At 44.9% G+C, this 23,017-nt stretch overlaps 1 protein-coding gene across 2 annotated transcripts in view; it reads left to right on the top strand.

The window, feature by feature from the left end:
• The first annotated feature begins 2,050 nt into the window (after positions 1-2,050).
• The window catches only part of PSMD9 (proteasome 26S subunit, non-ATPase 9), an 87,724-nt gene continuing 66,757 nt past the window's right edge, over positions 2,051-23,017 (top strand). Inside the window, exon 1 of one of the 2 annotated variants that reach the window (XM_078667545.1) lies at positions 2,051-2,251. In XM_078667545.1, the coding sequence (XP_078523671.1) occupies positions 2,126-2,251 (126 nt within the window). In that variant the 5' untranslated portion in view covers positions 2,051-2,125. The remainder of the gene's footprint in view (positions 2,252-23,017) is intronic. The other variant, XM_078667544.1, reaches the window with a different exon arrangement.

Consider the following 23,017-nt stretch of genomic DNA (forward strand, 5'->3'; position numbering starts at 1 on the left):
TGATCAAAGTCCCTTTTTATGAGCTCCCATCATCTCGTGGTGGGCTTTGTATGCAAATTGAAAAAACACAATTTATATTAGTTTTACCTAATCTTTTTTATTGCAAGTATAATAGAATACAAAAACGGACATTCTACCCATGCGCTTAACATCTTGGGTATACTCAATGCAGTGACTACTCTGTCGTAAATGCCACATAGATTATCCACCTTTTACATACATAAATATAGGTCTCGGATGGGCTGGTGTTGACTTAGACGTGGAGTCAAGATGCCGACAGCATCAGTTGAGAACAAGTAATACTTCGATAAGGCTTCCTTTAGACCCCAAGTTATTAATTCCCTGAACTTTTTGAATACGCGGGGAATGGTTTATATCCCTAACATGGCTCCACCAGAAACGTTAACATAATGCCATTAATATCAGGGATCGTTCCGGACACACGTTGTATGGCAGCCGCTCTAGTCTGCCCTTGGACAAAGAACCTGGCCTTCATCCCCTTGAAGTGAAAGCCCGAGGGCTTGAAATTCACGCCACAGGAATTCGCAATAGCGAACAGTAGCCACTCCTCCCTGTACCAGCTTCCGTTTAATATGGTAACCCGGTACCACTGAGCTTCCGGTCCTAGCATGTCATCTTTTTTCATGGTGGCGCTGTTGTCCATCTTCGGAAAGTCTTCGAACACTTTTCGGAGGCTGGGGGGCGCACCGCACTTCTCCACTATTATGGGTATCAGTTTGCCCTCCTCATCTGGGATTCTGAGGTTCAGCTGCTGCAGGACATTCGCTACATCCTCCCCTTGCAGGTAGAACCGGGCCTGCGGGTTACAGAACTGAAAATCCACGGGGGTGAAATGCAAGATGCAGGCGCCCTGGAGAGTGGACAGGAGCCAGCCCCTCTCGTATTTGGCGCCCTGTGGGATGGTTATCCTGAACCACTGCTGTGGGTCCTCCATGTCATCGCCTCCCTGGCCCGGCGAGGCTATGGGTTTTAGGCGGGTTGTACTGGTCACGGATTGGAGAGCGGCGTTAGCGACCACTCTCCTCCGCCTGCCACCCACACGATTGCTCTCGGTGTAATTCGCTCTCAGCCCGCAGGATTCTTTGTCTGCGACCGGATGTACGCGCCCGGACTCGAACAGGAGACACACACCGAAATACTTTCCACCGGAGGGTCGAGAAGATCGCTGCACACTCACACGCAGGACGTCAATACGTCAGCATCGGGGCCACCAGTGCGCATGCGCGGTGTAAAATACACATGTAAGAATGTTGTTACAGTGAGATTCGGAAGAGGGTGGCTTTCTTAACATCTCAGTGACTTATTGATCAGTCACATAGAAATAAAAGAATAATGAAAATAAGCAGTGAGCTAGCAAGAATTGCCGCCATTTATTTGTAGTTTCTGTAATTTTAGGCACGAGCCGGTGGTATTAAAGATTATTATACTATTTTTTTTTCAATATTTTTTTTTCAGTGAGCTTGCAACATTAATTGATGTATGTTTATAATGAATGGTGGTCTTATTCACTCGATCAAACTTGAATTGTCATTGAGATTTTACAACTGACCTCGCTATGTGATGACCTAATGATAGACCCTTTAAAAATGGCCGTATTTTTTTCCTTACCGATATGGTTCTTCATTTGAGCAGAGAAACGTTCGTAGCATGTCTAAATAGAAAGCCAAACTCATCGACGATACAGGACTACTTTACTGCGTCAAAAAAGCTACCCGTAATCCAAGAATATATAGTAAAATGATAACTCGTTTTTGTAAGTATACTATATACCTTGATATTCGCTAGGTACATCTCACGCGGAGTTAGTTTTCTCAGACTTTGTTATGTGTAAAGCGTACTACACCCGCGAGGGTATCCTGGGGTGGGGGAATAATTTAAAAGCCAGGTCTTTATATATAAAGTAATGAAGAATCGTACAGTTTCAAGATGGCTCTTTGTTTTTTGTACACTTTCATGGCGTTCGGACGGGAGGGGCGGGGAAGGGGGTGGGGCAAGTCTTTCTTTTGCTGATCCAAGAAGTACCTCTTGTATTTCTATTTCAGCGTAAAGACTACAGCTACGGGTCGCGTGAAGGGGTACCTGTTTTCTGCCAGGACATAAAAAGATGTCTGAAGCAGCTGGTACTAGTGACCAGAGTGCAATAGTGACCGTTGAGGATGTACAGTTGCTGGTGAAAAAGAAAGACGAGTTGGAAGCGCAGATCAAAGCCTGCTATGATGTATTAGACGACGTGAGTACAGAGAAAGTGCCAGTCACGGGGCCTAGTAGGGAAAGGGAGTTGCATGATCTTCTACAGCAAAGGTAGCAAACATTTTTGGGACATAAAGTGTCTCTTTAAGAGCTGAAGGTTTGTGGAATTAACGTTTGCGCCCTTTTCATTCAGTCCTGCATCTTTAGCTGACTGAACTTTTGTATGGCTGTATTTTTGGGCTCTTAAGTGCAGGTTGTAATTAAAAGGTAAAGTTGTTTTCCTCACTGCTGCGATTAGACACTCCATATTTCACCATACATGTAATGTGTCATCGCTGGACTCATTCTTTCAGTCATCCACATTCATTCTTGCATTCACCCACTCATCTACAGTAAAACAAGCAATTAAGCATGTATTCGTTTATTGTAAGAATACGTTTAGGAAACGATAAAATGCTTGTCAACATGTGGGCAGGTGTTTGTCATGGAAAGCCAGGATTTTCCATAGCTGTTGCTGGAAAGTCCTAATTTTTATTAAAGACACAGAGGAGAGTATTATGCCTTCTTTTTTGCACTTATTTAACATTGGAGCCAGATAATAAAAAGTAGTAAATAAAGAAAAATAGAGTTCCCAGCATTCCAAGAGAAATAAGCTAAGGCAGTGGAACCCTATAGAGCACAGCACCTAACCCGATATCCCTTATGCAGTATGTCTGTCTCTTGGGGATACCCAGAGATCTGTGTGCACATTGTCAACGCACCCACTACCACAATGCAATCCAGTAAAGGAGCATCATAATTGAAACAAAAGCAGAAGTGCACCACAAAACAAGGAAAAATTATTCAATCCAAGTCCAAAAGTGTATTCTTCAAGTGAGCTTCTTTTATTCAAACCGAGTTAAAACAACAGTCTTGATGTGTTTGAGCAGCCGACGCGTTACCTCCATTCACATGGACTTCTTCAGGGCAAAAATGGATGGTATGCAGTAAAGCGTGCTTATCAATCCAAATATGTTGTACAAGCAGTGGATGTGGTAGAGACCTTTTCAGATATTGAGTCACACTTATGAAAAACCCTTCGTACAGGTAAAGTATACACGCTAGGGATCAAGTTGTGACCGATCCGGGTCCTCCAGTTTAATGTGGGCCCAGCTGTGCCGGTCTTGATAAACCGCGCTGTACAGAAAAGCGCATCTCCCGTCGATTACTGTCAGAACGAAGTTCCCAGCATGCCCTTGTGCCTTGATTACCAGTGTGTACCACACAGGTGTTTGCATTAGTCCTAGTATAAATAGACCTCTTGTAGCCCGCAGTGTCCTCCTTCTTGATGCTAAAATGACTAGTCTACAAAATCAAGTAACTGCAGATAAACATCATCAACAAGAACACAGTCCATTCTTTGAAAACATTGTCCTCACTGGTTTGTTTGCACAACTGTAAATTGCGTAACTAGAAAGAAACAGGTTATAAATACTAGGGAAATATGGTGAGTCAGGTGAAAACATTCTGAAAGATGTGGGATAATGCCTTTGTTTGTTTAATAAAATTGGGAATTTTCAGCAATAGCTCCTTTTTGTGTCAAGAACCGGAGGTTCCTATTATGCTTTTTTTAAACATTACTAGCAACAGTAAAAGCAAATTGAGATATTGGTTTGCAGTGCAGTGTTTTAAACATTGAGACAGAAGACCAATCAGTAAGCCATAGTGGTACCCGGAGCCCAAGCTTTGTTGATGATATTGATAGTTTCTGGCAGAATGCCTGAGACTCACCAGGAATTCCCGACAACTTCCACGCCATGAGTTGATGGTTGCCGGAGAGGAGAATGTTGTGAAAGTGCCCTGAATGAGTCTGATGGAGATGTTGGACATCGGGCAGAAGCATTGAAATGTCTACATACATTTGAAGAAGATCCGGATATCAGATCTGAGACGACAAAAATTGAGTAATTATGATCACTGTAGTCAACTCTTATCTGATCTTTGATAGACATCGGAATATAATCAGAAATAGAGAAAAAGCGTAAAGGTCGGGCACTAGAAAATATTTCCCTCGATTGATGACAAAGTCCCCATTTTCCAGGAAAGAAATTGAGAATTGTAGTGAATTCAGCAGGGCAGTCCTGTTTTGTGGATGATGAAGAATATTGTCTAAGTAAATGAGAAGTCTAAAACCCAGAGTACTCAGGTAGGATACCACATGTTTCAAGAGTTTGGCGAAACTCTGTAGTGCTGAGAATAAACTGAAAGGTAGAGCTGTTAAGTGGTATGAAAAATCCTTCTCTTGGAACTAAAAAATCTTGCAAAAATCTGGATGAATAGATACTGAAAGAGCCACCTATCCAGTTGATCCCTGTGATGGAGTATAGTTTCCATTTTGAAGTGTCTTTAAACGAATAGTTGAACTGATGTAGGTTTATAACCAGTCTTAATTTTCTGCTCTTTTTTTTTTTGCATGAAAAAAATTGCTTAAGAATCCTGAGGAATCTAAAGTTGTCTTATGAGTTGTACCTTTTTGTAGAAAATCTTGTACTTCCTGAGAAATAATGGATTCTGAGTGAGAAAAAATGATTTTTGTGTAGGAACAAAGGCTCTACTGGATCTTCATAAAACTCATATTTGATAGCTCAACACAGTTTTCGGAACCCACTGATCAGTTGTCAACTGACTCCCATCTATGGAAAAATTGTGAAATCCTCCCTGGCAAAAGTACTGGAAGTGGAATATACTTACAGATGGCAGAGTTTGATCTGGTTTGAAGTCTGTGGTAGTATCAGCCACCTCTTATCCTCTGGGGATGGAAGGTTGGTCTTCTATATTAGTAATATGGGTGTCTTTGTCCTGTAAGAACAGGGACCTGGAATCAAATTGTCCTTGCCTGGCAGAACGGCCCTTCTTTCTGCCAGGCCATGTAAAAATAAGCTGGTCAAAAACGTTCTTCAGTGAAAGTTGTGGCTTATCAATTGAGTTTAATGTTGCAACATATTTGGAAATTTCTTTGTTAAATATCTCCAAACAATTGGCACTTGACAACTGGACCTTCTTTTGAAGTTTCTAGTTACAAAAGCTTAAGATCAAGTTTGAGAAGTAGGCCCTTGTGTCTCTTGGTGGAAATGGTTGTGTTGGTGCTGCCAATCAAGAAAAAATATATTTGCCCTCAGTTTGAGTTCGGAGTAGTCTTTTGAGTTTGCTCCCTAGTTTGCTCTTTTAGCTAGCTTGAAACTTTTTGTTATTTAGTCAATTTCAGTCAGTAGTTTATCCAGACAGGCCGACTAGGCTCTGTCAATAATTTTTTAGTGTCTTTACAATATTTAGTAAGCAAGCATTTGCAATGCAACAGGCCTCGCATTTACACGAGTTTGAGCTACTGGCATTGTAAATGACAATGCCTTATATTTACGTTTTGGTTTTTGAACCATAAATAAAACGCATTGCCATTTACATTGCCAATAGTTTGAACTCCCGTAAATGCGTGACCAATTGCATTGCAAATGCTTGTTCAAGGTAGGAAACCAGTCATTAAGTACACTTCCTATGCATTTTACACGTCTCCATAATTCGAAACGGGAAGAAAGCATGGCAGTGGAAAGAATGATGTTTTGTAACCGAGAGTTGGTCTGGAAATGTGTTAATTCTGTTAAAAAAAAGCCTGACTAACTTTCCTAATTGCATTAGAAACCTGGTATGGCAAGATGGCCGCCGTCAGGCCGTAGGGAGCTGTCGCACTTTCCCCCTCTCCGATGATTATTGCTGACCCCAGCTGATTGCGGATTACGGACGATGGCTACTACCTGGCTCCTTGGGGATTAAACAACTTTACTACGGAAATGCTCAAGGATGATTTTGCTCACTAACTGCGCCCAGTGGTTTATGCAGTAGGTTTCTGTGTATGAGCCCAGACAAGCAAATTTAAGGTCACAGTCTGCTACCTCGATTGTGGAGATAGCTAGGCGATATTCCGTTTTGGCTGGAGAACCTTGAGACAGACCATGGCACCAACAATTCAGAAGGAGCGGAAGGAGCAATGGGAAAAACAGGAGAAAGAAAATGAAAAAGCGGCTTCCAGCGACCCAGGTGTCCCAGCGATCAATCTAAGGATAAAAGCTTTGTCTAAACCCCAGACCCGAAGGGCACTGGAGAAAGCTGCAGAAGGGTGTAAAAGAATCGAGGGCGCCGAGGAAAAAAAAGAGAAGAAAGAGAAAGACAGAGACAGGGGGCTCCCTGGAAAAAGAGGAAATAAGGGGCGACAATGTGATGAAGATTTAGGGAAGGAAACAACCTTACGCCAGCCTACCTTGCAGGAATCCTTTGCCTCAACTCCGACGCCGATGCCAACTCTGCAGAACAACCAGTCATCTGCCGCTGAAGCAGCCGGAGGCGCGTGCATCCAGGTATAGGGAGAGGCGCCCATCGGGAACTCGGAGCCGCGAGTGGAGACGCAGGACGCCATGGAGGCTACCGAGGGACAGAACTCGGAGGCGGATTTGGACGCCACTGATACGAATGCACAGAGGAAGAATCATACGATGCCTATGTTTCAGAGTATTTTTAATGTTTAAAGGAAAACAATATCCCAAAAGGTATGAATAAACAGACAATTTATATTGCATGCACAAGGCATTACAACAGTCAGGGAAAGGAGACGCTTATACACAAGGATTCAAATTACAAAAATGATCTTTAGTCTCTTAATATTCAATTCATATCAAGATAATTTCATGCCACAGAGAATATGTACAGCACATAAATGGACAGTTCAAATGACAACCGATAAAACTTGGTGCTCAATATATACAAGTGATAAGTGGCGACGCAAGTGAAGTAGGTGAACAGCGATGAACGGCGCAAAGTGAGCAAAGTGAAATATATACACAGTGATTAGCTCAACAAGTGACCAACAGTCAATAACTTTATGTAATATAATTCACAATTTTTTGTTAAAGTCATAGTAGGATGCGCCAATAAATTGCGCTGTGGAGTCGACGACGTTTCGGTCCATATCAAATGTAGACCATCATCAGGACTGGGTTGTCTCGTTTGGAGTGCTGTCAGGGAAAACAGGACACAGGGTAAGGGTACTTGGACAGACTGGGATGGAAACAATTAGGTGAGGGACGTAAAGTACGTCGTGACAGGGGGAATAAACCAATGAGGGACCGGCGTATAGAAGGACCCAGGTGACGCTAAACAGAAGGGAAGGTGAATGGAAAGGGGTAGTTAAACGGGAGCATGTGAACTATATCGATGAACCAGATGATGGTAAGTAATGCAGTAGGGAACGAAGTGAAAGGAGGAAAGGTGTAAATGCGTGCACTTGTATAATCAAAGCATGGGCGGTGATGTGTTTCAGAGTAAGCAACTTGCGGAATAGCGGGACCAGCGGTCTGGGCAACCCTCTAAGAACACGAAGGTAGGAGTGAACAGCAGAGCGGGCTCGGGAGGCAGTTACATGCGCCTGTTTGTGTAAACGCTGGACTGGGTGACTCTGTCGACAAGGAATCTGGGGTTGAGACTGTCGATAGCTTGGGCAGTGGGAGAAGTGATACCCCTACGCTTTGTGGCAGTGATGCAAGCTGTACGGGCCAATTGATGGAGATAACTGGTAACATGATAACTGAACAGGATACAGGGGGGGAGCCCAATACCTTGAGGCAATCTGTGTCACTGAATAACATTAGCGAATCGCTTGCTGTCAGTGGGTTTATTACGCATGGATTGAACATTAACTCTTTAAATCCTGGATCTCCGAGTGACGACTGCTTTTATTCAGTAAACGATGAGGAGGGGGAGGAGGAACACGATGAGGTAGGCTCAGATTCGGGGTTGGATGCAGGCTTGCACTCATCGACATCGGAAAGTTGCATAGAGGACTCAGAGTTGGTATCGGATACCTCAGAGGTAGATGAGAACAAGGTAAACAAGGCCTGTGCTCGAAGAAAATCAAAGAGTGCTAAGAATAGATCACGCAATAGGGCAAAACAAGTATTAAGCCCTTCGCAGCCTGAGGGAGCAAAGAAATTGGATTGGGACTATTCCGCCACTTCGCAGCTATATCAGGAGGGAGTAGGAAATAGTTCGCTACATTTACAGCAGTCCCATCCACAGCCTCAAGCACAGGCCTCCAGCTTTGACCTCTTATTTACAACATTAAAACAGATGCAAAGTGAAGCTAGGATTGAAAGCCGTAGAGCTAGACAAGCGAATAAAAAAATACAAGGGTCATTACGAAAAGTCAACAAGCTGTATACAGATATTGCAGGAAGGGTTACGGAGGTTGAAGAAAGAACTGGGAAGCTGGAAGATGACGTATTAAAGTGGCAAGAGGTTAGGCATGAGCAGGAAAAAACATCGGACATCTTATGGAAACTCGAAGATTTCGAGAACAGACAAAGACGCAACAACATAAGACTCTTGGGTGTGGCAGAGGGGAAAGAAGGACAAGATGTCTGTGCATTTGTGGTTGATTTGCTCAAAGGGGCACTCCCTGAAATAGTTAAGTGGGATTGGGAAAATGATATCCAACGTGCCCACCGGTTTCCTCTGTTTCAGAGGAAGGGAAACGTGGCAGATAAACCAAGGGCAATACTGGTGAACGTAGGGAATTTCTTACTAAAGGAGGAGACCATGAGTAAGGCTAAGCCTGAGACTAAACGCACATACAAAGATATTACCTTTTTTGCTCGGCCTGATTTTTGTCACGCCACCGTTGAGAGAAGGTGGCGGATGAGGCAATTGATAACACCGTTCCAAAACTTAGGGTGTGAAGCCTATTTGATGTTTCTGTGTCGCCTCATGGTAGGGGCAAATGGTCAATTTAAGGTATTTTTCTCAGAAGTTAAGGCCCAAGAATATCTTACATTTTTGAAGGAAACCAAGGGCCAGGGCAGTCTGATGGTAGCTGTAAGGCAGATAAACCACAAATCACAACAATAATAAATAAAGGATAACTTAAGGGCATTAAAAAACCGGTGGCTGTAAAATATCTGGACTGATTAGCAGCAGGGTCAGTATATTAAAGGAAATAAAGGAAACAACAGAGGCTCCGTCCCTAACAACCTCAGAAAAGTTCCCCTCACACTAGAAAGCTCGACCACCCTTCTCTCTCCCAAACTCAAATGCATCCTACTAAACTGCAGATCGGCCCAGAGACATTCCTCCGACATCGCGGATCTCGTCTCAGCTAGGGACCTGGACCTAGCCATTCTAACGGAAACATGGCTCACTGAAGCCTCTACCCCGATTATGGACATACTAGTCCCCCCCAATTATCACATCATTAGGCTGGACAGGTCTCCGGGCAAGACGGGTGGGGGAATTGCATGCATTTTTAGGAGCAACCTCTCCGTTACTCAAGTCTCCTCCCCCTCTCTTTCCTCCTGTGAACTCCTCTGCCTCGACATCACCAGCAAGGGCAAACAAGTCTGTGCTTTACATCTCATCTTTCACCCTCCTGGTGACAATCTCATATTCACCCAACAACTCATGGACCTGATCACTTCCAATGCCGGCCGGCAGACCACTCAAGTCTACCTGGGTGACTTCAATCTCCACTGGAACGATCAGAAAGACACCGTGGTGAATGGTCTCAAAACTTTCCTCAATACGCTTGACCTCATCCAATTATGCGATAAACCAACACACGACAAAGGTTCGATTCTCGATCTCATCATTGCCAAAGAGAACGCTACTCAACTGGAGGCGATTCTACCCTGCGATTGGTCAGATCACCACATTATCACCTTCTTTATCAACGAAAAAGTTAAACCTAACCCTACTCAACCAATCAAATCAAAAACATGGAAAAGGGATTTGAAGAATCTTAACCCCTCTACCCTACCTCCCCACATCGGCAACCTCCTCCTCCCCCCTTCAGGTGCCTCAGATGCTCAATCACTGACTGACCACTACCTTGAATCTATGAATACAATAGTCAATGAAGTCGCCCCTCTGCAACTAAAGAGAGTCTCCACCAAAATTTCTAACCCCTGGTATGATGACAGACTCAATGACGAAAGCCGTACTATGCGAATGGCAGAGCGCACCTGGAGATCAGACCCTTCAGCACTGCATCTCAAAAAGCTTAAGAACAAGAGAAATGCCTACTTTAGGAAAATAAAGCGCACAGTCGGACTTCTTCAGCCGCCAGTTGGGGATATATGACTGTACCACGCGTACTTTTACAACGCGTACCGTTCCAATGCTACTTTTACCACGCAAGTCGTTACAACGACTTGCGTGGAGGGGCGCTGGATAGTAAATTTTTTAATTTACTATTCCAACTCCAGTCCCCGTGGACTCTAGGGAAAGGAATTGGATAGTAAATTAAACTATTTACTATCCTGGAGCGCCCCCCAGCGCAAGTCGTGGTAACGACTTGCGTGGTAAAAGTAGCGTGTTAACGGTACCGCGTTGTAAAAAATGCGTGGTTACCGTTGTATACCGCCAGTTGGACCAAGCGAAGAACAGGCCAAGAAAGCTGTTCGAGCTAATCAAGACCCAAACAAAGGCACAACCCGCACAACCAAACAGCACAACAAATGACACCCCACATTGTGAAGCCTTCTCTGCTTTCTTTAAACTAAAGACTGACAACATAAGAAATGACCTCATCATGGATGTAAGCTGATACCCCAACCGCACCAGAATGGTAAACACTCAACCTAAAAACAAGGCATCCTGGCTTTACTTCGACACCTACTCGGAAGAAGCAATACACAAACTGCTCTGCACCTTGAAGCCCTCTAATCACCTCACAGACCCTCTACCGGCTAATGCTGTAAAAGACTTTATCCCCTTGCTCCTCCCTCTCTGGACCAAGATCATCAACAGCTCTTTGCAACAAGGCCACATTCCAGACTCCCTTAAGGTGGGGCAAGTCACGCCTATACTCAAGAAACCTACAGCTGATCCGTCCGACCTAAACAACTATCGGCCCATCACCAATATCCCCACCCTGGCCAAACTGCTGGAGAAATGTGTCCAACTCCAACTAACAAAACACATTGATCAATTTGACCTCCTCAACCCTCATCAATCAGGCTTCAGAGCGAAACATAGCACGGAAACTGCTATGACACACATAATTGATGACGCCCTCCAAATTCTGGATCGCAATGAGTCCTGCCTCCTCATCCTTCTTGACCTCTCGTCAGCATTTGACACGGTCAAACATGAGAACTTGCTGGAGCTGCTAAGTACTAGAATGGGGCTATCGGGAACTGTTCTCAATTGGTTTTCGTCCTTCCTTCACAACCGGTCTCAGAGGTTCAAGATCGACAATGTGCTGTCTACACCTGTGCCTGCAGATCTAGGTGTTCCACAAGGATCCACCCTCTCCCCTACACTGTTCAACCTCGTCATGGAACCGCTCGCCACCTTGCTCCAAGCATCCAATGTTCAATTCCATATGTACGCCGATGACACACAACTCTATTTAAAGTTACAATCCCCGGAAGATATTCCACGCTTATTAACACCCAATCTTGGCTGGCCGATAATCACCTCAAACTAAATGCTCTGAAAACTGAGTTCCTACTCATCTCACCCCCGGCGAAAATCTCCACCACCCAAACCTGGCTCAACAACCTAACGGCACTCAATGTCCAACCTACCATCGTGGACTCGGCGAAATCCCTAGGCATCACACTCGACGCCAAGCTCAACATGCAGCAGCACGTCAGCAAAGCCACAAAAGCAGCTAATTTCCAAATTAACACGCTGAGGAAAATTAAACCCTTCCTCCCGGCCAAAGACTTCCAAACTGCTGTACAAGCTTTAGTCATCCCTCGAATAGACTACGGAATTGCGGCCCTCAGCGGTCTCCCGCTATCCACAACAGCACCCCTAAGAGCCTCCCTGAACGCTGCCGCGAGACTCATTACTGGCTCAAGAAAGCACTCGCACATATCCCCAGACTTAAAGTCTCTAAAATGGCTGCCTTTTGAAGCCAGAATACAGCTAAAAATTGCAGTTATGACACACGCGGCCGTGCACCACAAGGCACCCAACTACCTCGCTCAAAAGTTGTCTATATCAGGAGGTGCGAGATCCAATAGGAGTACAAAAAATCTACTCCTGAAACCACGGAGATTCCGGAAAGTGAAAACATACAAGCGGTCCTTCTCAGGAATGGCACCCAGGATCTGGAATGCGCTCCCTCCGGAAACCAGGCTGATCTCCTCCACTGCACTCTTCAAGAAAGAGGTGAAAACCATCCTTCTGGCCAAGATCTCCTGATCGTTATAGATGTTGGTTCAGAGACTTTGCATTGCTTTGTATCACTGCTCACCTCTATCCTTTGGCACTATACACTATACTCTACCTGTAGGGGACACTACTACGCTACTCTCTTACTACCGACCTAGATATGATACACATATATATTATTTCCTTACCTGATTGTATATTGATTGGTTTTATGTATATTATTATTATCCCTGTTAGTACCATGTTATTGATTATTATACTGTTCCCATTATCTCTGTTGACTCCTACTGCCCCTACCCTGTCTTTGTGAAGCGCTCTGATATCTGTACGGATCCTGTTCGCGCTATATAAATAAATAAAATAAATAAATATGGGAGAAAAAAAAAGGAGGGGGGTAACCTGGGGCCTCGGTTGTCATGCATAGGTCAGGATTGACCTATTTGCCAGTAAGGGGGGGGGGCTCGTAGGGGAGGGAACTCAGGGGTGGGATTGGGGGAGCAAAGGGGCACAGGGCGCGACACATTGAAAAAGCAGATGGGTGCAATAGGAAGAGTAGAGGATTGGGTGTGCACAGTTGGTACAAAACCCCTTATGAATAAAATAAGTAAGGAAATGGATAAATGTAAAAATGATAAAAAATGTATTATGGCTTTCTCGTTTGGACAATCATGGGATGCAGGTTAATGGGTACTCGTTTAGTCACGTGGAATGTCTGTGGTTTAAATGTTCGTCAGAAGAGACAGACTGTCTCTATAGCATTAAAAAGATGAATGTGGATTTTGCATTATTACAGGAAACCGATATTATGGGGATACAAGGCTATCTTCTCAATCAGTTAGGATTTCATGTATTAGAATACTCAAAACAGGGGGCCAAACATAGAGGAGTGGCTATCTTATCTAAAAACAAGGATGTAATAATAAGGAAAAAACTGGAAGATCAGTGGGGTAGGTGTGCATTGGCTGAGTGTTTTCTTAATGGGGATTGGATTACCCTTGGGGTAATTTATGGATCTACTGAGGATGATCCAGATTTTTTTGAATTTTGGGATGTAGAATTAGCTACTTGGGCCCCCCATATCATCCTGGCCGGGGATTTTAATATTAATGGAGCAAATGGTTTGGGGCCATGAATGTATGGGGGATATCAAGGCAGGAAAAAAAGGGTATGTCAAGCGCTACTTAGCCTTGCAAGAAATAATGCGCTAACAGATGTAGGGGGAGCTTAAAACCAGGGGACAAGGGGTTTACATATTATTCAGCTCCACACAGGATTTGTGTAAGGCTTGATTATTTTTTTACGTCCAATTCGTTGCTCCCTAATCTAAAAATAGAAAGGCTCCCCCGGGTATTCTCTGACCATAACCCGCTAATTTTGAACTTAACTGCAGCAACAACGGTGAGGAGAGAGAGGGTATGGACATTTGAAAGAGGACTATTAAGGGAGGAACATTATAGACAGCATATGGTACAGTGGATCAAAACTTTCTTTGAGATTAACAGGGGGAGTGCGGCTGCAGGCATAGTCTGGGATGCCTTTAAGGCGGGAGTTAGAGGGGAGACCCTTAGTTACAGCACTTTTAAAAGGAAACAAGAGCGCCTAAGGAGTGCAGAATTAACTAAGGCAGCTCTGGATGCTGAGGAAGAGTTGTCACAATGTGTGTTGGTAGGGGCACCGCTTGAACATGTTCTTATTAAGGTTGCAAAGGCAAAAATGGAGGCAGAAGAGGACGTTGCAAACAAGGCTGCTAAGATCTTTTTGGCAAACAGGGAGAGATGTGGGACGTACACTTGCCATCCGCACCAGGCAAAAGGTAGCTACAGGGGAAGTTAGGGAAGTCAGGGATCTCATGGGTGTGCTCCATATAGATTCGGAGGGGATACGTGAAGTATTTAGGCACTTCCATGCTACTTTTGTATGATGAGCAACAAGGCAAAGATCCCGAGGCAATAAGTGCATACTTACAGGAGATACCGGTGACAATGCTAAATGAGGAAGAAGCTGAAATATTAGAAGTGCCCCTAGACATAGAAGAAATTAAAGCTGCCACGCTGAATCTTTCCTCCGGCAAAGCGGCTGGACCAGATCAAATTCCAATTGAATTTTATAAGGTTTTCTGGAATACACTTATTAAGGATATTGTGAATACAATGCAACAGGCGCAGGCAGGGGATTCTATACCGGGATCCTGGGGAGGGGTGGATATTGTTATAATCTTAAAAAAGGGGAAGCCACCTACTGACCCCGGCTCATATAGGCCAATTACTTTAATGAATGCCGACACGATGATTTATTCTAAAGTACTGGCATTAAGATTTGCCAGCATAATCCATACTCTGGTGAGCGATAATCAGCCCAGCTTTATCCCCGGGAGGGGTACTACCCATCATACCCAAAAGGTCATCACATTATTTGATGCGGGGGAAGTCTCAGGAGACCCGATGGCAGTAATGTTATTAGATGCAGAAAAGGCCTTTTATCGGGTCTCCTGGGACTACCTCTGGAATATTTTAACCTCATAGCTGCTATGGAACGTCCAGCTCCAGTGCTGGACGTTCCATTGCGCAGGTGCAGTTCGAACGTTCAACGGCCGACGGCAGCACTACGGAGGTAGTGGTGCCGTCGGCCGCTGAACGTGCGCATCGCTTAAGGGGTTAAGGAGAGCTGGGTTTAGGGAGGGCTATGTTAAGGCGCTGCAAGCTCTATATATAGCTCCAGTAGCTTCTATTCGTGTAAATGCAGGATCTACGCTCCCAGTAAAAATAAAGCGGGGAACAAGGCAGGGGTGCCCGTGCTCCCCGTTGTTGTTTGCGATGTATATGGATCCATTGATTTGCAGAATGGAGTTGAACGAAAGAATTACTCCACTGACTACACGTATGGGCCAATGCAAGATACTTGCATATGCCGATGACGTGGTGGTTATAACACCAAACCCCGCAGAGGCGATAGAACAGGTTGAGATCGAGGCAGTAAAATTTGGGCAGATCTCAGGGTATGCGCTGAATACCTCTAAGGCACAAATAATAAAGAATCGCCAGGTGGATTGCTCTGATTATCGTGAAGTGCAGTCAGGAGTATATTTAGGGGTAAACATCACTTCTAATTTAGACACCTTAGTCGAGGTAAATATAACTCCAATAATCACTAAAGTGAAGAAAGACTTGGACAGGCTTCAGAACTTGCATCTTTCTATAATGGGGCGTACTAATATTGTAAAAATGATGATCCTCCCTAAGTTTTTATATATTTTTAGGGCAATTCCGCTACTCTTTGAAGCTAAGTGGTTTAAAATTTTAGAGAATATGATTAACAGATTTATCTGGCCCAAGGGTAAGACAAGGAGAGCGTTGAGATTTATGGCGCTCCCTAGAGATAGGGGAGGGGGGGCGCTGCCGGATCTAAAACTCTATTACTGGGCAGCTGCTCTACAGTATATGGTAGGCTTACTGGGGGGTGCAGAAGTAGAAAGCCACAATGTGTTTGGCACCGTGGCAATATATGGTTTAGTATTGGGGGCAGAAGCAGAAAATGTATGTTTGAAGCATGTGGACTCGCGTTATTTTTAAAAGGACTCGATTTAAGACAATTTTTGCAGCATTTAGTATTTGGAAGGCTTTTATGAAAAAATTTGGCCTTGGCAGGTATAATGCGTATACTAGAATGAGTGATAATCCTGCTTTTCCCCCGGACATTTTTTCTGACTCTGTGTTTAAAGAATGGGGGAGGCTAGGGATAACGAAGATTGGTGATATCATGGGTACGCAGGGACTTATGCAATTCTCGGAGATTCAGACAAAATACGGATTAGAGTCAAGACAATTTTTTAAGTATTTACAAGTAAGAAGCTTCATGGCAACAAAGAGGGGAGGGTCGGCAGGATTTGAAAAAAACTCAATTATGGAGATTATACAGGATGGTTCAGATTGCACGATTAAAAGGTTTTATTCTGAATTGATAGAATCTAAACAGGATGATTTGGAAAAGGGGGCAGATAGATGGGCACAAAGATTAGATATAGGGAAAGAGTGTTTTTTTCTTTCATTGGATATGGGACAGAGTATCTTATGCCAGCGGCTCTTCAGGCACAACACTACAAAACTCTGTACCGACTATACTACACGCCCGCAAGAATTGCACAATGGGGGGGAACAACGGGAATTAACTGCCCAAGATGTGGAAGCTTAGCGGCCGATATAGTTCACCTTTTTGCAACATGCAGTCATCTGCAAACAACACAAAAAGTTATTGAGGTGTTCTGTCTGAGGTCACTAGGAATAGAGATTACTTTATCACCTGCGATAATACTCCTAGGTGTGAATAATGATGATAGACAGATGAGAGATGGCTATTTTATTTTTGTTGCCATGGCAGTGCTGAGGCTGTGTATAGCTTCAGCATGGCTTGACTCCGACCTATCACCAATGGTTAGCCAAATTATTGACAACTTATAACTTAGAGATGGCAATTTATGCTAGAAAGGGAAAAAAGGGAAGGAAATTGGGTAGGCAAATCTGGGAACCTATAACTAGGTGGAAAGAGGGAAATACTGGTTAGTTCATTACATATTGCCATAATCATTATCATTAATTTCAATGCCTGTATAACTTATTTTTCTTCGTAATGTATGCTAAAATTATTTCTTTTAAGAATGTGGTAATGGTAAACAGAATGTAATTGATTACTGATTTGCTTTATATTCTTCTTTTATTGTTGTATTTTTTTTGCTGCGCCCTGTGCAAGTAAAAGGGGAAAAACTTTCAATAAAAATATATATAAAAAAAAAGAAACCTGGTATGAAAATGCAAGTGGAGCAAGCAGGGCTGGCTCCAACGACATGTAAACGACGCCCAAATCAAAATCTACTTTTGAGTTACTTAGAAAACACAGCAAGCTTAAACACGGTGTAAACAAAGTTATTGAAGTAAAGCTATGTAAAGGAAGGGTGCAATCTATAACACCTTGAACGCTTAGTTTAAAACAAAATAAGGGAAACACTGGTATCACTCTATTCATGTACATTTTAGCAAATGAATGCAAAACATACGAGCTGCAGATGGCTTACGTATTTGTTAGTTTAGGCGTACATAAAATGTTACGTTAAAGATTAAAACGACATCTAAATCCATTTAAATAAAGTAACCAGCAGAAATTTAACAAAATATATATATCACTCTAAATACTTAATTAGGCAAGGTTTGTGAAATTACATCAGCTTGATTTACCATTAAAATGTTTTCAGCAGCTGAAGTGAAACATCATTTCATGAACTGCCTGTGTGCCATGGTACTTATAAAAATAAATACATAAATAAATCAACAAGAAGCAACACAATCTGGTCTTTTAATACCCAGCACCCCCATCATGTGTTCCTCACAACGCTCTTTGCTGCTTGCAGGCTTGCTGTGTGAAGCTGAAGGCATGTTGAAGGAGCAGGAACGAAAGAGGAAGGGAGGAGTGTGAGCGAGTGAGGAGGCAACAAATGGGACAAACCTAAGGGCTCATTAGGATGGCGGACGGACCTGCGTCCGTCCGCCACCCCAGAGGAGGAGGGACCGTCCGCAGGGGCAGCGCGGTCCCACCAATGCAATTAGGATGTGACCGCCAGCCTGGCGGTCACATCCTCAATATTTAACATTGCGGCGGGTGCTGCTTGAAGCAGCACCCGCCGCAAGGTTAAATATGCATGCTTAGCATTTGCATGCACAAAGCGGCAGGCACCGCGCGGTGCCTGCCGCTTCGTGCACGCAAATGCATTGGTACCCCCCATGTGCACCCCCCACGCACCCTGGGGGCCCGCAACGGGCCCCCAAAGAAATCACCGTATGCCTTTCCACGGCAGAGAATCCGCCGCGGAAAGGCATCTGTTAACCCCCATCCTAATATGGCTGGCGGTGTCTGATAGACACCGCCAGCCATGTTAGAGCTTTTCCGCCGCGGTCGGAAGGCGACCGCGGCGGAAAAGCTGCAGACGGATTTTGAGACCCACCGCCATCCTAATTTGGCGGTGGGTCTTTTGTGCCTCCCCAGCGGTGGCTTCCGCCGGCCCGGAGGATGCGGGAAAACCCCGATCCTAATCGGCCCCCGAGTGAGTTGTAGAAAAAAAATCACATTGTATCAGCACAGTGCCTGCTTTCATAATTCTAAAGCGGGCGCCCGGTATACTGTTGACAAAGCTAATAGCTGCATGTGTGCAGCCCAGCCTTGCAGTGATTGACTTTGTCAACAGAATACCGGCGCTGTGCTGAAAGTGCAGCGTCTGTGTTGTAAAGATGAAGGGGGGCACCATGCTGAATCAAAGCACGGTGCCTGTGCACATGAAGCAAATGCCATAGTAATAAGAAAAAAAAAGCAACACAATCTGGTCTTAGCCTGACAAATTGGAGACAAAAAAAAACAATCCTCCTACACCAAAGGAACAAATCTGTTTTGTTCTCAGTAGGGGGAAAACCTGCTCTGTCAGGAGAGGAGGTAAGCACAGCATAGAAACGTGCAAGGCGCTGAGGAGACTGCCCGAGGTGCGTATCCGGGTTTTAAATTATGTTATTTACGTGTGTGCTGATTGGTATGTACTTTAAAAAAAATGATTTTGCAAATCATTGCAATAATGAAGTTTTAGAGAAAAAGGAAAACATTCCAATGTTTCACTCACTACGCTACGTCCCGGTTTATGTACCTAATAGATTGTGAAGGGTTTGAACAAGAAAACACCATACATTTGACCATATAGAGAACAAAATATGAATGGTGGGAGGGTGACTCTGTGATGGACACCAAGATAAACCTCCCAAAAGGAAAAAAAGTGTATCGTCTGTGACCGAGAAGGTGGCTTAACATCCAAAGCTGCTGATTTTGGTGCTGGGTAACAGGGCTCGAGTCTCACCATAGGCGTAAATTATTATCTATTTATTAAAAATGAATAACCAGTGTCTCGAAGAATGCAATCAACCACCATTGATAAAGTTGCTACTCGGAGAAATAGAAGTACAAAGTGTGTTAGGAAGCAGCTGCCATGGCTGAAGCTGGTGTCCTGTGAGTGCGGTGTACAATTATAAAGTAAATAGTTCTTGAGACTGCTATCGAAATCTCCCGTGTTAGGGCACTAGTAAAACGGCCAATCCTCATGGGCGGTTAAAAATGAAGACAAGGTGGTACTAAGGAGGGACCAGCGAGCCTATTAAATAATCACCACCCTCTTTATGAATCGTTTGGCCACCATAAGTGTGGAAGGGTATGCTCAGATGTGAGTCCCTTGCTCACTGCAGCATCAGGATTCAAGCAAGCCGGGCCGAAGACGGCTGTAATGCCAGAAACCGGTCCCCGGAAGCTTGTTTCCTTTCCAGTAAAGAATTGGCTTGGTAGTTTGGTCTGTCCTGTTCCCATGATGCACTGGGCCAGGGTCAGACTAATTTGCATGTAGCCAGGTTCTGAGCTGGGATGGTGCAGTGAGCTAAAAAACGGTGATGGATCAAGCCCTGATCTTTTGACTGGGTAGGAGTGTTCTGCTTAATTCAGATACTCTATCCATCACCACCCCCTTTATGAATCGTTTGGCCACCATAAGTGTGGAAGGGTATGCTCAGATGTGAGTCCCTTGCTCACTGCACCATCAGGATTCAAGCAAGCCGGGCCGAAGACGGCTGTAATGCCAGAAACCGGTCCCCGGCAGCTTGTTTCCTTTCCAGTAAAGAATTGGCTTGGTAGTTTGGTCTGCCCTGTTCCCATGATGCACTGGGCCAGGGTCAGACTAATTTGCATGTAGCCAGGTTCTGAGCTGGGATGGTGCAGTGAGCTAAAAAACGGTGATGGATCAAGCCCTGATCTTTTGACTGGGTAGGAGTGTTCTGCTTAATTCAGATACTCTATCCATCACCACCCCCTTTATGAATCGTTTGGCCACCATAAGTGTGGAAGGGTATGCTCAGATGTGAGTCCCTTGCTCCCTGCACCATCAGGATTCAAGCAAGCCGGGCCGAAGACGGCTGTAATGCCAGAAACCGGTCCCCGGAAGCTTGTTTCCTTTCCAGTAAAGAATTGGCTTGGTAGTTTGGTCTGCCCTGTTCCCATGATGCACTGGGCCAGGGTCAGACTAATTTGCATGTAGCCAGGTTCTGAGCTGGGATGGTGCAGTGAGCTAAAAAACGGTGATGGATCAAGCCCTGATCTTTTGACTGGGTAGGAGTGTTCTGCTTAATTCAGATACTCTATCCATCACCACCCCCTTTATGAATCGTTTGGCCACCATAAGTGTGGAAGGGTATGCTCAGATGTGAGTCCCTTGCTCACTGCACCATCAGGATTCAAGCAAGCCGGGCCGAAGACGTCTGTAATGCCAGAAACCGGTCCCCGGAAGCTTGTTTCCTTTCCAGTAAAGAATTGGCTTGGTAGTTTGGTCTGCCCTGTTCCCATGATGCACTGGGCCAGGGTCAGACTAATTTGCATGTAGCCAGGTTCTGAGCTGGGATGGTGCAGTGAGCTAAAAAACGGTGATGGATCAAGCCCTGATCTTTTGACTGGGTAGGAGTGTTCTGCTTAATTCAAATACTCTATCCATCACCACCCCCTTTATGAATCGTTTGGCCACCATAAGTGTGGAAGGGTATGCTCAGATGTGAGTCCCTTGCTCACTGCACCATCAGGATTCAAGCAAGCCGGGCCGAAGACGGCTGTAATGCCAGAAACCGGTCCCCGGAAGCTTGTTTCCTTTCCAGTAAAGAATTGGCTTGGTAGTTTGGTCTGCCCTGTTCCCATGATGCACTGGGCCAGGGTCAGACTAATTTGCATGTAGCCAGGTTCTGAGCTGGGATGGTGCAGTGAGCTAAAAAACGGTGATGGATCAAGCCCTGATCTTTTGACTGGGTAGGAGTGTTCTGCTTAATTCAGATACTCTATCCATGACCACCCCCTTTATGAATCGTTTGGCCACCATAAGTGTGGAAGGTTATGCTCAGATGTGAGTCCCTTGCTCACTGCACCATCAGGATTCAAGCAAGCCGGGCCGAAGACGGCTGTAATGCCAGAAACCGGTCCCCGGAAGCTTGTTTCCTTTCCAGTAAAGAATTGGCTTGGTAGTTTGGTCTGCCCTGTTCCCATGATGCACTGGGCCAGGGTCAGACTAATTTGCATGTAGCCAGGTTCTGAGCTGGGATGGTGCAGTGAGCTAAAAAACGGTGATGGATCAAGCCCTGATCTTTTGACTGGGTAGGAGTGTTCTGCTTAATTCAGATACTCTATCCATCACCACCCCCTTTATGAATCGTTTGGCCACCATAAGTGTGGAAGGGTATGCTCAGATGTGAGTCCCTTGCTCACTGCACCATCAGGATTCAAGCAAGCCGGGCCGAAGACGGCTGTAATGCCAGAAACCGGTCCCCGGAAGCTTGTTTCCTTTCCAGTAAAGAATTGGCTTGGTAGTTTGGTCTGCCCTGTTCCCATGATGCACTGGGCCAGGGTCAGACTAATTTGCATGTAGCCAGGTTCTGAGCTGGGATGGTGCAGTGAGCTAAAAAACGGTGATGGATCAAGCCCTGATCTTTTGACTGGGTAGGAGTGTTCTGCTTAATTCAGATACTCTATCCATCACCACCCCCTTTATGAATCGTTTGGCCACCATAAGTGTGGAAGGGTATGCTCAGATGTGAGTCCCTTGCTCACTGCACCATCAGGATTCAAGCAAGCCGGGCCGAAGACGGCTGTAATGCCAGAAACCGGTCCCCGGAAGCTTGTTTCCTTTCCAGTAAAGAATTGGCTTGGTAGTTTGGTCTGCCCTGTTCCCATGATGCACTGGGCCAGGGTCAGACTAATTTGCATGTAGCCAGGTTCTGAGCTGGGATAGTGCAGTGAGCTAAAAAACGGTGATGGATCAAGCCCTGATCTTTTGACTGGGTAGGAGTGTTCTGCTTAATTCAGATACTCTATCCATCACCACCCCCTTTATGAATCGTTTGGCCACCATAAGTGTGGAAGGGTATGCTCAGATGTGAGTCCCTTGCTCACTGCACCATCAGGATTCAAGCAAGCCGGGCCGAAGACGGCTGTAATGCCAGAAACCGGTCCCCGGAAGCTTGTTTCCTTTCCAGTAAAGAATTGGCTTGGTAGTTTGGTCTGCCCTGTTCCCATGATGCACTGGGCCAGGGTCAGACTAATTTGCATGTAGCCAGGTTCTGAGCTGGGATGGTGCAGTGAGCTAAAAAACGGTGATGGATCAAGCCCTGATCTTTTCACTGGGTAGGAGTGTTCTGCTTAATTCAGATACTCTATCCATCACCACCCCCTTTATGAATCGTTTGGCCACCATAAGTGTGGAAGGGTATGCTCAGATGTGAGTCCCTTGCTCACTGCACCATCAGGATTCAAGCAAGCCGGGCCGAAGACGGCTGTAATGCCAGAAACCGGTCCCCGGAAGCTTGTTTCCTTTCCAGTAAAGAATTGGCTTGGTAGTTTGGTCTGCCCTGTTCCCATGATGCACTGGGCCAGGGTCAGACTAATTTGCATGTAGCCAGGTTCTGAGCTGGGATGGTGCAGTGAGCTAAAAAACGGTGATGGATCAAGCCCTGATCTTTTGAATGGGTAGGAGTGTTCTGCTTAATTCAGATACTCTATC

Source organism: Lissotriton helveticus, chromosome 11 (assembly GCF_964261635.1).
Source record: "Lissotriton helveticus chromosome 11, aLisHel1.1, whole genome shotgun sequence".
Classification (NCBI taxonomy): domain Eukaryota; kingdom Metazoa; phylum Chordata; class Amphibia; order Caudata; family Salamandridae; genus Lissotriton; species Lissotriton helveticus.